This window comes from Mytilus trossulus, chromosome 1 (assembly GCF_036588685.1).
Source record: "Mytilus trossulus isolate FHL-02 chromosome 1, PNRI_Mtr1.1.1.hap1, whole genome shotgun sequence".
Lineage (NCBI taxonomy): Eukaryota > Metazoa > Mollusca > Bivalvia > Mytilida > Mytilidae > Mytilus > Mytilus trossulus.
Window position 1 is genome coordinate 24,185,964 of NC_086373.1, and position 14,691 is coordinate 24,200,654.

Here is a 14,691-nt window from a genome sequence, read left to right on the forward strand (position 1 = left end):
CGCTTTTTTGCGCCTGTCCCAAGTTAGGAGCCTCTAGCCTTGGTTAGTCTTGTATTATTTCAATTTTAGTTTCTCGTGTACAATTTGGAAATTAGTATGGCGTTCATTATCACTGAACTAGTATATATTTGTTTAGGGGCCAGCTGAAGGATGCCTCCGGGTGCAGGAATTTCTCGCTACATTGAAGACCTGTTGGTGACTTTCTGCTGTTGTTTTTATCTATGGTCGAGTTGTTGTCTCTTTGACACATTCCCCATTTCCATTCTCAATTTTACTTTTCAACTTTATATATAAATAGTTCTCTTGTCCTCCCCATTTTACGTTTTTTGAGGTTTGCAAATATCATTCTTTTTTACAAAGTAATTATATTAAAAAATCTTGCAGGGAGTTCCTGCAATTGGAACTTGCTTCTACAGATGTTTCTTGTGTAATAATCTACAAACATTGGCCTGGAACTACCAACTTCCAAACAATTCTGGACCTGCACATGGATCTAAAACTATGTTTGAAAGGAATGTGATGGGTGATACATGAAATTACCCTGTAGTAAAGCCAAAACATAAGCTTGTTCACTTATCCATTAAATGAGGTGGAGGTCAAGGGAAGTGAGTTAACGTCGCTGCCGCTGCGCGGGATCACTATCCCTTTGTTGATCTTTCTTTGAGAAAAGTCCCAGGCTCAACAAAAACAATGAAATAAGGACAAGTTCAGACAAACTCTTTCAGATGGACAGGCACATGTTATAAAAATCATATAGACACTATCCAATTTCCATGTCACTTGTCATACCTGTGTATTGACTTGTTATCATGAAAATGAGCTCATAATAAATAGTTGTCTTATTGGCAAACATACCACATCTTTTTATCTTAATACCAAGGACAACTGAATACTGTCAGAGGGAGAGGAGCACATTACAATGATTCAAAACATTATATATATTTGAATAATGAATTGTATTTCAAAAAATGGCATCAATGAATAAAGATTGTTTCACAGAACCAAGGACTTATATAGACATCTATATACGTCCCTGACAGAACAAATAAATCCTGATTGAGGAATGATATTTCTTTGTAAGAGTTCTCTTATTTACAATATTTAAAGTCCTTTGTTTAACTGTCAAATGATTAACATCACTGTCATCTAAGATGTCATATTAACATTGATAAATGTCATCTTATCATTGTTATACACTTGACATACTGGACTGGTCTGCAGCAAAAAATAAGTTCAGATATCATGTTATACTTTCAGCTTGTATCCATAATGTCATCCTTAATATCATCGATTTCATCAGCTGAAAAATATAAACATCAATCTTAATAGTAAATAAAATTTATTTGTCAGAATAAGTGTTGAAATTTGTTTATTCCTCTTGGTTATTTTCAAAATCTCAAATAAACAAATATTTTAAATTTCATACCATATGTCAACTTCTATATGTTCTTTTTTTGTATTGTTTGGTTGTTGGCTCATTGACTTCAACACCCCTTATGGTTTTATCAATCTTTAGTATTCAAATAAAATATCAATATTATTCTTCTGAAAATGCTGTCTAGCATGTCTAGTTTATCACAGAGAGTATCAGCAGCACACTAGTCAGCACATCTGTGTTGATATGAATTATTGCTGATATGGTCATTAATAACATTATTATAAATTAATTGTTGACAGAACAGATTTTTTTTTCCCCTGTATTCTAAAAAAAATCTTCACATGAATAGATTACCTTGGCTGCATCTTGCAAAACTTAAAAAAAAAAGGCCTCAAATTTCAGGTTAGTCTAACAAAAGTTTTTGGACACTTTTTAAACACTATTTCAATTGATTCCATTAGTTTATGTGGAAGATTTTAACTGATTTAGTCATTAAAAGAGTTCTGATTCAAGCTTAAATATGAAAAATCAAATATGCCAAAAAACGTCACTTTTCAGATGGTTTTTGTCAAAAATGAAAGTGGCCGCATCCGTTTTAATCCTCAACCTTTATATATGTTTTCATCAAATACAACTTACATTTCAATATTATGAATGAACACGAATGCGACCACTTTCATTTTAGACGGAAACCGTCTAAAAATTGACCAAAATGCTAAAATTTTGAAGATTTCAGTAATTTAGCATAATTTAATGATACTAGAATGTGATATGTGTGCATTGTATTGTCAAAAACAGCTAATATTTATGTAGTTGAAGCATTTCGCTTTCCAAAATATAGCTTAAAGATTACATTTTCACAATTTTCTAAAACTGCTATATTTTTGGGCCAACAAGGTGTCTTACTGAACCTACTCCTTTCAAAAAGTCCAATCCATGAAGAAAAGAACTACCACAGTAACTGGAATAAAGTTTATATATATAATGTATAAAAGTTACCATCTAATATCTGCTGTAACTCATGAATGGCTGCTATTAAAACATGGAACTGTTTTCTTCTCATACCAAGCTGCAAAATTTCAAGTAAATATTGATATCAAAAGAGACATGATAAATAGTAAATACTGTAATAAACAGGTTATAAATCAGCTGTTTACAAAAATTTTCAAAATACTGGTAATAATGATTTTTTACCCTTCTTTAACTTCAAACTTTATTTGGCTTTTGATGGGTTTATTGTGAGTGAACTGACAACAGGATACCTCTCCTTGCAATACTATACTATATATTTAAGTAAGTAAATTCAATAACTTTAACATAATGGACCAGGGTTATATTCTTTTATGCACATCTTCAGGTAGTATTCTACAACTTAAATTTTCATCAATATTTGTTCTGCCTTTTAGGAGTAGTTGTGCTTACAAAAGACTTTTACTGCATATTGCAATATAAGATGTTAAATATAATAAGAATTAAAGAACCTTAGTGAGCACGCTCACATACCCCAAGTCCCCACATTGTCATTGGAGAAATTAAATAAGTGTAAGAAAAAAAAATTGTATAAGAAAAATTAATTTCCTGCCAATATGCACATCTAAATAGTATGCCCTTATTATCTACAAAATTTCATGAAATTCTGTTGTGTGGTTTCAGAGGAGTTGCGATGACAAACTGTTGCAGTAGAACATTGAAGCAAATAAGTTCAAAGGGGCATAACTCCTAAAAAAAAAAAAAAATCGTAATTTCCCGTCGATATGCACAACTACATAGTATGTCCTTATCATCTGAAAAGGTTTCGTGAAATTCTGTTGTGTGGTTTGAGAGAAGTTGTGATGACAAACTGTTGCAGTAGTACATTAAAGTAAATAAGTTCAAAGGGCCGTAACTCCTAGAAAAAAAATTGAATCGCAATTTCCCGTCGATATGCACAACTACATAGTATGTCCTTATGATCTGAAAAGGTTTCATGAAATTCTGTTGTGTGGTTTGAGAGGAATTGTGATGACAAACTGTTGCAGTAGTACATTAAAGTAAATAAGTTCAAAGGGGCGTAACTCCTAGAAAAAATATTGAATCACAATTTCCAGTCGATATGCACAACTACATAGTATGTCCTTATTATCTGAAAAGGTTTCGTGAAATTCTGTTGTGTGGTTTGAGAGGAGTTGCGATGACAAGAAACAGGACTGACGGACGGACTGACTGAGGGACGGGTCAAAAACATTATACCCTCCGCAACCCGTTGCATTGGGTATAAATATAAGAAGATTCTTAGGGGAGAATTAAAAGTCAATAATAAACAAGACATTACACAGAAAACATAACAAATGAACAATAGAAATCCCACCGAACACAGACTTCAAGTGCTCTAGAAGACAAAGCAACACAGACTTCAAGTGCTCTAGAAGACAAAGCAACACAGACCTCATGTGCTCTAGAAGACAAAGCAACACAGACCTCATGTGCTCTAGAAGACAAAGCAACACAGACCTCATGTGCTCTAGAAGACAAAGCAACACAGACCTCATGTGCTCTAGAAGACAAAGCAACACAGACCTCATGTGCTCTAGAAGACAAAGCAACACAGACCTCATGTGCTCTAGAAGACAAAGCAACACAGACCTCAAGTGCTCTAGAAGACAAAGCAACACAGACCTCATGTGCTCTAGAAGACAAAGCAACACAGACCTCATGTGCTCTAGAAGACAAAGCAACACAGACCTCATGTGCTCTAGAAGACAAAGCAACACAGACCTCATGTGCTCTAGAAGACAAAGCAACACAGACCTCATGTGCTCTAGAAGACAAAGCAACACAGACCTCATGTGCTCTAGAAGACAAAGCAACACAGACCTCATGTGCTCTAGAAGACAAAGCAACACAGACCTCATGTGCTCTAGAAGACAAAGCAACACAGACCTCATGTGCTCTAGAAGACAAAGCAACACAGACCTCATGTGCTCTAGAAGACAAAGCAACACAGACCTCATGTGCTCTAGAAGACAAAGCAACACAGACCTCATGTGCTCTAGAAGACAAAGCAACACAGACCTCATGTGCTCTAGAAGACAAAGCAACACAGACCTCATGTGCTCTAGAAGACAAAGCAACACAGACCTCATGTGCTCTAGAAGACAAAGCAACACAGACCTCATGTGCTCTAGAAGACAAAGCAACACAGACCTCATGTGCTCTAGAAGACAAAGCAACACAGACCTCATGTGCTCTAGAAGACAAAGCAACACAGACCTCATGTGCTCTAGAAGACAAAGCAACACAGACCTCATGTGCTCTAGAAGACAAAGCAATTCCTGATCTGTATGCTGTGTATGACAAGCAAACTTGGTAGAAAATGTATTTAAGGACAAGAAAGGTCTAGTGTTCTAATTTAAGGATTTATATCCTAATAACTTAATACTTGGAAAAAAGAAAACTAAATAAATGAAGTACAAAAAATTTTGGACTTTACAAACTTGAATGTATTCAAATTTCTCTGAATGGCATAATTTGAAAGGAGAAGTTTGTTTTTAATCTTTGAAATTTGATCTCTCTTTATAAGTGCTTAATTTTTCATTGAAATTTAAATTCTCGAAGAAATATTATGTAATATGAACAATAATTCAAAATTTTGATGAGTTTTCTATACTCAATTTACTTAGTTTAATACACAATTTTGTTTCTTTGTCATTTAGTTTGTATTTATAGGGCACTACAATGTTAAAGTATTACCTTCTGCTCAAGACTTTTTTTCTTTTCTTCCAAACTGGTCACCTCCTTGTCTATAACTTGAAGCTGCCTAAAATAATAAAATGCAAATTATAGATTACAAGTCACACTGTTGAAACAAATTCTTGAAAGCTCCCCCTGGTGGTTCTTTGAGGGAAATATACTAGTTTTCAATTCACTATCATTTCTATCATAACTATAATAATTACAAATACCTTATACATATACAAATGTATATATAAAACAAGAACTCTTTAAAAGAATACAAGGTTTGACTTGTCATGCCAGTCTTTTTCATAGAAACTTTCCAATCTTATATAACATCAATCTTACTTTGTTGTTTCTTGTCTATCTGGATGTTGCTGTATTACTTTTGCCAGTGCATCATACTCTAAAATGGAAACAAATTACAGGTTTCTCTCTTAACTCTCTAAGACATAATAAACCATACCATCTGATACTTCATACAATTTTATTTTATTCATTTTAAGTACCGGTACAATATTAGATATTTCAGTCAGCATGGCAATTCTTACATAAAATAGAAAAATCTGTGTAAAATGTAATAAAAATCAAAAACAAATATCATTTACAGGCCTTTTACATGAAAATAGTCTGTCTTACAGACACAGTATGCAAAAATTCAATGTTGATAACTTCCTTGTTATTTGTAGGCAAACGCTTATGATACACTTATTAAAACTTGGATTTGAAATGATAACATACCTTGTCTGTTTTTCCTAATTCTCTTTGCTTGCTGCAATTCATTTTTACACTCTGAAATCTTTTCTGTAGCCTCACTTATTTTCTGTTCTGAAAAAAAAATACAGAGTCCATTTCAATTATTTTCCAGTAGATCAGCTAATCTTTTGTGCAAATTCAATAAAAAAGAAGAAAAAGTGAAAAAAATATTTTAAGGAAATGTTCTAAAAACAAGATTTTAGCAAAAAATGTAATAAAAGATGTTGAGTTTAAACCAACCAGACAATACAACTAAAGATTCCAGGAAAAGTAGATCACTCATTGAGCAAATTTGTTTTTTTATTTTTTAAATAGCCATAACTTCTAATAAGTTAAGCTTGTTTCATCAACCCCCTAAAGATAAAGCATGTAAAGATGAAAAAACACACTGTTTACTTATTTTCATTTTTAAGGATTCTGTTGCAAAGGAATAGGTCCGGTAAGAGCCCTTTTTGGCCCCAAAATATAGCAGTTTTACAAAATTGTTAAAATATAAACTTATTTATTGGATAGTAAAATGGTTCTGCTACATAAATATTGACTGTTTTTGACAATACAATGCACATATATTGATGACTAGCACCATTAAGTCATGCTAAATTACTGAAATCTTCACAATTCAAGCATTTTAGTTAAATTTTAGATGGTTTCCGTGTAAAACGAAAGTGGCTGCATTCGTGTTCATCCAAAATATTGAAATGGAAGTTGTATTTGATGATAATACATAACATGTATAAAGATTGAGGATGAACACATATGCGGCCACTTTCATTTTTGACAAAAACCATCTGAAAAGTGAAATTTTTTCGCATATTTGGTAGATTTTTCATATTTAAGCTTGAATTGAATTGTTTTTAATGACTAAATGAGTTAAAATCTTTCACAAAAAATAATTGAATCAAATGAAATAGACACTTAAGTGTTTAAAAAGTGGTCAAAATCGTTCCTTACCAGACCTACTCCTTTGTATTAAATACAAATTGAAACTTGTGTAAGCTTGTCACCATGTTTGTTCACTATGTCCATGTCTTACCATTTTTTACTTGTCACCATGTTTCTTCACTATTTCTATGTCTTACCTATTTCTTTACATGTCACCATGCTTCTTCACTGTTTCCATGTCTTAGATATTTCTTTACTTGTCACCATGCTTCTTCACTGTTTCCATGTCTTACCTATTTCTATACTTGTCACCATGCTTCTTCACTATTTCCATGTCTTACCTATTTCTATACTTGTCACCATGCTTCTTCACTATTTCCATGTCTAACCTATTTCTATACTTGTCACCATGCTTCTTCACTGTTTCCATGTCTTACCTATTTCTTCACTATTTCCATGTCTTACCTATATCTTGACTTTTCACCATGCTTCTTCACTATTTCCATGTCTTACCTATTTCTTTACATGTCACCATGCTTCTTCACTGTTTCCATGTCTTAGATATTTCTTTACTTGTCACCATGCTTCTTCACTATTTCCATGTCTTACCTATTTCTTGACTTGTCACCATGCTTCTTCACTATTTCCATGTCTTACCTATTTCTATACTTGTCACCATGCTTCTTCACTATTTCCATGTCTTACCTATTTCTATACTTGTCACCATGCTTCTTCACTGTTTCCATGTCTTACCTATTTCTTCACTATTTCCATGTCTTACCTATATCTTGACTTTTCACCATGCTTCTTCACTATTTCCATGTCTTACCTATTTCTTTACTTGTCACCATGCTTCTTCACTGTTTACATGTCTTACCTATTTCTTTACTTAATTTTTCATAATTTGATTGCTCTTTCAAATTCATCTTGAAAACATTTAAACATTTTCCTGCAGCACAGTCACACAGAGCTAGGTCTTTCATCATTCTCTCATACTGGGCATGACTGAAAAAGGAACATGTATTTCATTTAAAGAAAATACAGTTTGGGTATTTGTTACATGTTAGAACTTATATTTATAATGCAAACCTGACGTAAAGAATTGGTTGCAAGCAGTACATACATTTGTACATCTCCCCAATCAGCTTTCACAAATATGTAAAATAAATTAAAAAGATTGGGAGCAATTGTCAAAAAAACAACTACCTACCACTAATCTTTGTAAAAATCAGAAATTATTATAAAAAATATAAATTATTCTTACAAATATTTGATAATTTTCAATTTGAAAAATCGTTGGATATAAATTAAGTCATTCATGAATCATGATCATTCATTACAGAACTGAGTCAGACAGAAGTCACTTCTTATCTTGTTTATAAGTATAAATTCATATATTAAGGACACATGTGCTACTAATACTGTTGTAAAAAAAAAATCCAAAAAAATCAGTTTTGTAAGAATTTCAAAAATACAATTTGGTTTTACAATGTTTCTCAGACTGAAAAGGCAGATATAACAAGTGAAACTGTGAGCTTCTGCTCACTGATGATACCCCCGCCACAAGTGGATAATATTAATAGTGTAAAAATATGCAAGTGTTCGGTAAACAGGAAGTTGTGGGGTGATGAATCTGAAAACGCATCACACGGTATAGCTGACTTATATAAATCCTGAAACCAAATTTCAGAAATCCTTGTATTGTAGTTCCTGAGAAAAATGTGACGAAAATTTTCAACTTGGCTATCATGTGTAAAATAATACAAGCGTTCGGTAAACAGGAAGTTGTCAAGTGATCAATCTGAAAACGCATCACATGGTATAGCTGACTTAGATAAACCCTGAAACCAAATTTCAGAAATCCTTGAATTGTAGTTCCTGAGAAAAATGTGACGAAAAATATTCATGGGACGGACAGACTGACAGAGGTAAAACAGTATACCCCCCTTTTTTAAAGCGGAGGTATAATAACAATTACAGCCAAGGTACATTATATTAATTACAAGATAATAACTCATTGTCAGAAATCCATATTGTCATACAGAGTGAATATCATTTAGCAAAAATTATGAAAAATTTCATTTTCTGTAAACTTGGAAGATCCTTAAAAAACACCCCAGATTTTTTTGTGGTGTTGCTCATGTCTCAGTTTTTTGGTGAAATGTTTCTTAATGGCAGTATGTCTTCTTCTTCTCGTTACGAGTCGAACTCTGTAGTAAAGTGTAATTGACTCGGGCGCATCTAAAAAAACAGGAAGCCACTCCTCTGGTCATCAGTAAAAATCAAGGAAATGAACTGGACAGTATTTACAATAAGATACGATCTTTATTACCTCTATGTACATGATGTACACTGTCTTGTTTTGATTTGTTGTATGTTTTTATTGGCTCTTTCATATCTTTTCTCTCTTTCTAAAAATCTAATACCATAAATAAAGAAGAAGGTGTGAGAAAAAGCTCAGGCTTATGATCATGGCCATTCATGCACATTTAAGTTTTCTGCTCTTTTGTTGGGTTGTTGTCTCTTTGACACATTCTACATTTCCATTCTCAATTTGAGTATACAAGGGCTGTTTTTTACTCAAAAACATACTGCATATACCACATTGCCATCATAAGAGATACAGTGTTTGTGGTTTTGCAAGTTACATTGCATATCATCCTATTGGGGCACAGTGGTAGGTGTTGAAAGTCTTGATAAACAGTGTTTTCAATGTGAGAATAACTGTCATACAAGTGTAAATTTGGAAATTTTCAACATGTTGGAAAATGCCTGCTCCAAGTGAACATTATGATATTTATTGATTATTGCATTTAAATACAATGTTATAAGTTTTCCAACATATCAGGACATTAGACAAAGCTGTATCAATGTCAATGAAAATTAAAAAAAAAAATCAAGCAAGTTTACAAAAACTTTAGACAAGTTTACTTTTCTTCCTTGGTCTCTGATTCACTTGCCCAATGGAAAAATGTTTTCAATAAGCTGGCAATTCTTTTATCATCACCACCTCCATCACCTTCTATTAATAATCTCCTTCGAAAAATATCATCTAAAAAAAATAATTTTAGTTTAATAATTGACTACTAGCATAATTAGGTTACAGTTTGATTTCTGTATTTGATTAAAAATTGAAACATAAAAATTATGTAACTATGTGTTTCTATACTTTACATGTAACATCTGAAATTATATTTCTCCAGGTAATTTCGATATAATGATGAAATATAACAATTGAATCAGTTTACTGAAACAAAGGAGAAAAGAGTTTTAGAATCAAATATCTGTTTCTGTTATAGATTATGCATATCTTAAGGTTTTTCTTGTTGTAGAACACACCCAGGGGTGTCAGGATTGTTTAAATGAAAGACCGACACCCCAAGCATATTTTAAGGTTTATCTATATGTGATGTTAAAGGGAAACTTCGCCAAAAAATCAAAAATTGATATTATGTCCATTTTGCATGTTTTGTATAAAAATGCTCAAATTTATAAATATTAAAGTTTTATTCCGCTAGATAAGAGATCACCATCAATTTTAAATTTTGAGTATCAGTTCTCTGCCTTCCGCCATTTTGTTATCTTGTCCAAATAAAAATCCCAATATGTCTATAAACCACAAAGAAACAAAACTACAGTAACCGATGTAGTCTTTATTACGTGTCGATATCTTGTCAATCGTATGGTTGTTTTATCTGACTAACTAACTTGATACGGAAAATGTTCTTATTCTTTTAATAACCATATAGTCTGTTATTTTTAAACTGTTAATATTGGAATTAGTTAAAAAGTCAAAGTTCAAATCATAAATAAGTGTTCCGTGAAAATTGTTTTCGAAAATCTAATTCGTTCATAATTCTTTAAAGTAATATACTTTAAAGAATAAACAAGGATCTTCGCTCCACTGATCACCCGCATGGCTTAAGGTAAAACTCCCAAAGGTATTGTGAGGGGTGTAAGGTGACACGTCCAGGTATTCAAGCGATTTCCTGTCGGGCTTGCAAGTTCATGCATCGTTTCACTTCTGTAGGTATTGATCAGTGTGCACGGCTGATAACTTATAACTTTCCATTTTGAACTATCAGGTGCATGTATAATATACATCTCTGTCTTGCGTGTCCGAAAGTGATATAATATACTAGTCATTACTTAACTCATACGCTTGTTTATAAATAAAATTTCTGGTGTAAAGAATATTATTTATAAAAAAAAAAATGATACAAAAAAAAAAAAAAAAAAATTGAAGATATACAAATATACGTATTTTTTCCAAGGGTTAATTTGGGAAAATCAGAGACATATAATTGTATTATATGTATCTGGGAAAATGTAATATTTACTTGTTGTCAATAGTAAAGGACATAGTTGAATCATTCCAGAAATGTTGATTAAAAAAATGTGCGCACTTGTCGACGATTCGTTTATACGCCCGGATAGAAAGTTACGGAACTACAGCGCAATTTAAAATATATACATGTATACATTGAACATAAGAAAGAAACATACATTTTATGGAAATTGGGGTAAAAGTTTTGTAAATAGACTAGTCCACGTATACCAACAGTATGTAATCATCCAATTCGATAGACTATCGTATACCAAAAGAAGAAGAAGAAGAGGACCAATTGGATTTAAATACAGGTCGATCTATAACTTGCTTTGGTTCATCGAAGTTATGAACATAGTAAAATCACAGATTTATATATCAATTAGATTGTTCTCGAATAAAGAAAGAAATTCGTCATCACCACAATTGTTCCGACATATGCAACTGGAGGTACACTAATAATCCCCGAGGGATGTGAATATTTTCTAGGAAAGCTATTGAGTATTAAAGTTTCAAATCATTTTCAGGATTTATTTTCTTTCTTGATATTCAATGACAGCAAATTTAAAGAATAAACTGCTTGTCAGATATTTGTCCGCTTTAGGGGTATTCTTGCCAGTTGAACAGACTTATAATTACATTCAAAAATAGGGAAAGATGACATTAAATTCGTTGTCTTTTGTTTTTAAACATCTTTGGTCAAATAGTTATTAAGTATTATACGTTGTGAGACGAAGACTATTTTAATAAGGACGTCCCCGATTATGATTAAATTTGGTTGACGTTTTTCACACTTGATAAAGAATATCTATTCGTAATTTTTCTGATCCATTCCAAGAAGACCTTAAATTTGCTGTAAATTTTTTAAAACTTCTCAAGCAGAAAAATATTTTTTCTTTATTCGTTCATATTATATTCCGCTTCGGTAGAGTTATCTTCAGTGAGTTCCAGTTATTAATTTATACGTGGCTTTTAAAAAGTCTAAATCTAAGTGTTCTCATTCATTTATTTGCCTAATAAAGACAAATAAAAATGCTTTGGTAAAGCTATTTATAATTTCTAAGTTCTCCTTTTTATTAGACATCAATCAAGGACAAAAGGTGTAAATCATTTCAATCGGACATATGATTTAAGTTTCCCGTCTTTAACTGAAAATTGTGTATTTCTTAGTAAATTAACTTATTTGAATTCAAATAAATAATAGCACCAAACATAATTAAATAATTCCACGGCGATCAATTTTTATTTGTCACCAACTTGAATATATATTTTAAATATGTGTATTGAATGCTCCCTTGTCTTATAATTCACTGATCCGAATAGACAGTTACACCTGGCAAAGTGTGCCCGAGAGGCGTGGTTAAATACCAAAGTGCAAATAACAATTTACCTTTCAACAAGCCATCTACGAGTATTGCCACAGAACCTTGAATACACACATCATATCAACCAAGTCATAGCAGAGATAGTAAAAGGTCAATAAGAGTACACCAACATATTGTCTTTACAGATTATTGTACTTTACTTTGTTCACCTTATCAGTCCGAAAATATATTAATTAAAAATAAATTTATAACTTTTTGTGTTGTCTACAAAAATAATTCGAATATATAACATTGAAAATTTATCTCATGAATATGTACAATTGAACGTCTGTGCGTATTAACTTCTTATTATCGGATGGTTATTTAGATAAAGCATAAGTCATCGGCGCGCTTACGATTACGTTAAAATATGATTAAAAACCAAGACTTTTAATGATTGTATTTTAAATCCCAGCACGCAAAAACCAGGAGAAAACGTCACGACCTAAGTAAGTAGTTAATATTTTTTCATAAAATATTGAATTTCTCCTTTATTACTGCACATATAGCGATAAAACTTTGTGAATATATATATTATGTCATAATGAACATATTTAAACCATAAGTAAAAAATCGTGAATTTTCCCTTTAATGTTAATTAGCCTAATAATTAATTGAAAATACAATAAACAGAAACAAATATTTTATTGCTATTTTCAAAACGCCCACAAGGAGCAAAATAATAACAAAGAATTATACATAAATAATTATATTATAATAATATGTAACGTCTAAGTATTAGTTATAATTATTTGAGAAAAAAAAATATGTTTTCTTTTTTTGCTTCATAATATTATAATATCAAATACTGAACTGGATTTTAGAATTTATCTTTTGTAATTATTATATTCCTCAAGATATAAATTTAAATACACACAGATACACTTGTATATTTAATTACTAGAACACACCCGTGATATCGCAGGTGACTGAATTAAAGTATTTAACTATGCGCAAGCCTTATTTCAGTATTATATTGTCATCTGATAAAGTCATGCTGATTATAAGATACACAGCTTTCACTTCTTTCAAATCTTTCTGTTTGAAGATCTTTGAACCCGTCCAACTGGAACTGTGATTAGTATTCGTTTTGTTATCTTAGAAAGTCTTACTGATTAAAATACTAAAATAGGTAACAATTTGACAATGACTGATAGAATTTAGTAGTGTCAACCCTGTGATTATGACCCGTGTAAATAGCATAGTCCTAAATACACTGTTTAGTGGTACGCCTGTCAGATGCGTAACGTACACAAAAGATTATAGGTAACAGGTGAATATACTATTGGTATCGGTATCGGACTCGACACGGAACTTATTAATTATCAGCAATATTAATTACTTGGAAAACAAAAGGGCCTGAAGTGGTGTAATTTTTAATCTACACTTTTGTACTATAGTAGTTATATATATTGTTTAATTCTTTGATTAGTCGTTTGTACGTGATGACGGCTGACAAATTGGACCTCGTAATTTTAGTATTATAGATATATTTGGATTAGTTAAGTGATTAAATAAGTGTCAAAGTGATTGACAAGGGGTGTGTATCATAATAATCCAATCAACTTATTATTTAATTAATCATTTCAAAACAAGACTGTACCAATATCCTTTGCAGATGTAAATTTGTGCACATCAATGCCATAAGTGCAATAGAGTTATTATAAGAGTTATAATATATAAAAAGTTATTTAAATGAAAGCAAATTATACAACAGAAATATCTGTTAATATTTAATTGAAGTATGGATGACTATAATTACATGGTTATTTATTTCATAGCCAAATTGACAAAGGCCGGACCGGCTCCGTTGACTATGGTGACATGGCCGAAACGACTTGTCTCCAGTATAAAATTATGCATTTTGTGAAATTGTGCTTCAGAAAATAACAAAAATAAATTGAAAATGGGCCACATAATCCTTATTTGGGGGTATTATATGAAAGATGTGTCTATTTTTTATCTGGCATTGAACACAATTAATTCAATCAATCAATCAAAGTTTGTAAACATTATAAAACATGAAAAGCATGCAGCATGAGAAAAACTAACCATCACTCACTGCCATTTTCGTCGCTTGTATCATCAAATTCGACTAAAATCCATAAAAATCTAAGGCACTTTTTCGTTTCAGTTGTTAATTTCAATTTAATAAATTTTAATTCGGAGTTAGTTTTCGATCTTCGTAGTAAAAAAGGAACTTTTAACTTGTTAAAATCGTTATTTTACAAACTATATTTTCGTTGGCGTAAGCGGAAGACGGCCAACGACGG

General features: G+C 31.7%; 1 protein-coding gene across 1 annotated transcript; it reads right to left on the reverse strand.

Moving 5' to 3' along the window:
• Positions 1-939: 939 nt before the first annotated feature.
• LOC134719604 (THO complex subunit 7 homolog) lies at positions 940-14,679 on the reverse strand. Its single transcript, XM_063582599.1, has 8 exons — positions 14,471-14,679; positions 9,659-9,779; positions 7,605-7,732; positions 5,831-5,917; positions 5,438-5,495; positions 5,108-5,174; positions 2,378-2,447; positions 940-1,300 (listed from the first exon to the last, which is right to left on the reverse strand). Exons 1-8 carry the CDS (start codon positions 14,502-14,504, stop codon positions 1,254-1,256), a joined length of 612 nt encoding a protein of 203 aa, XP_063438669.1. The 5' UTR covers positions 14,505-14,679; the 3' UTR covers positions 940-1,253.
• Positions 14,680-14,691: the final 12 nt, after the last annotated feature.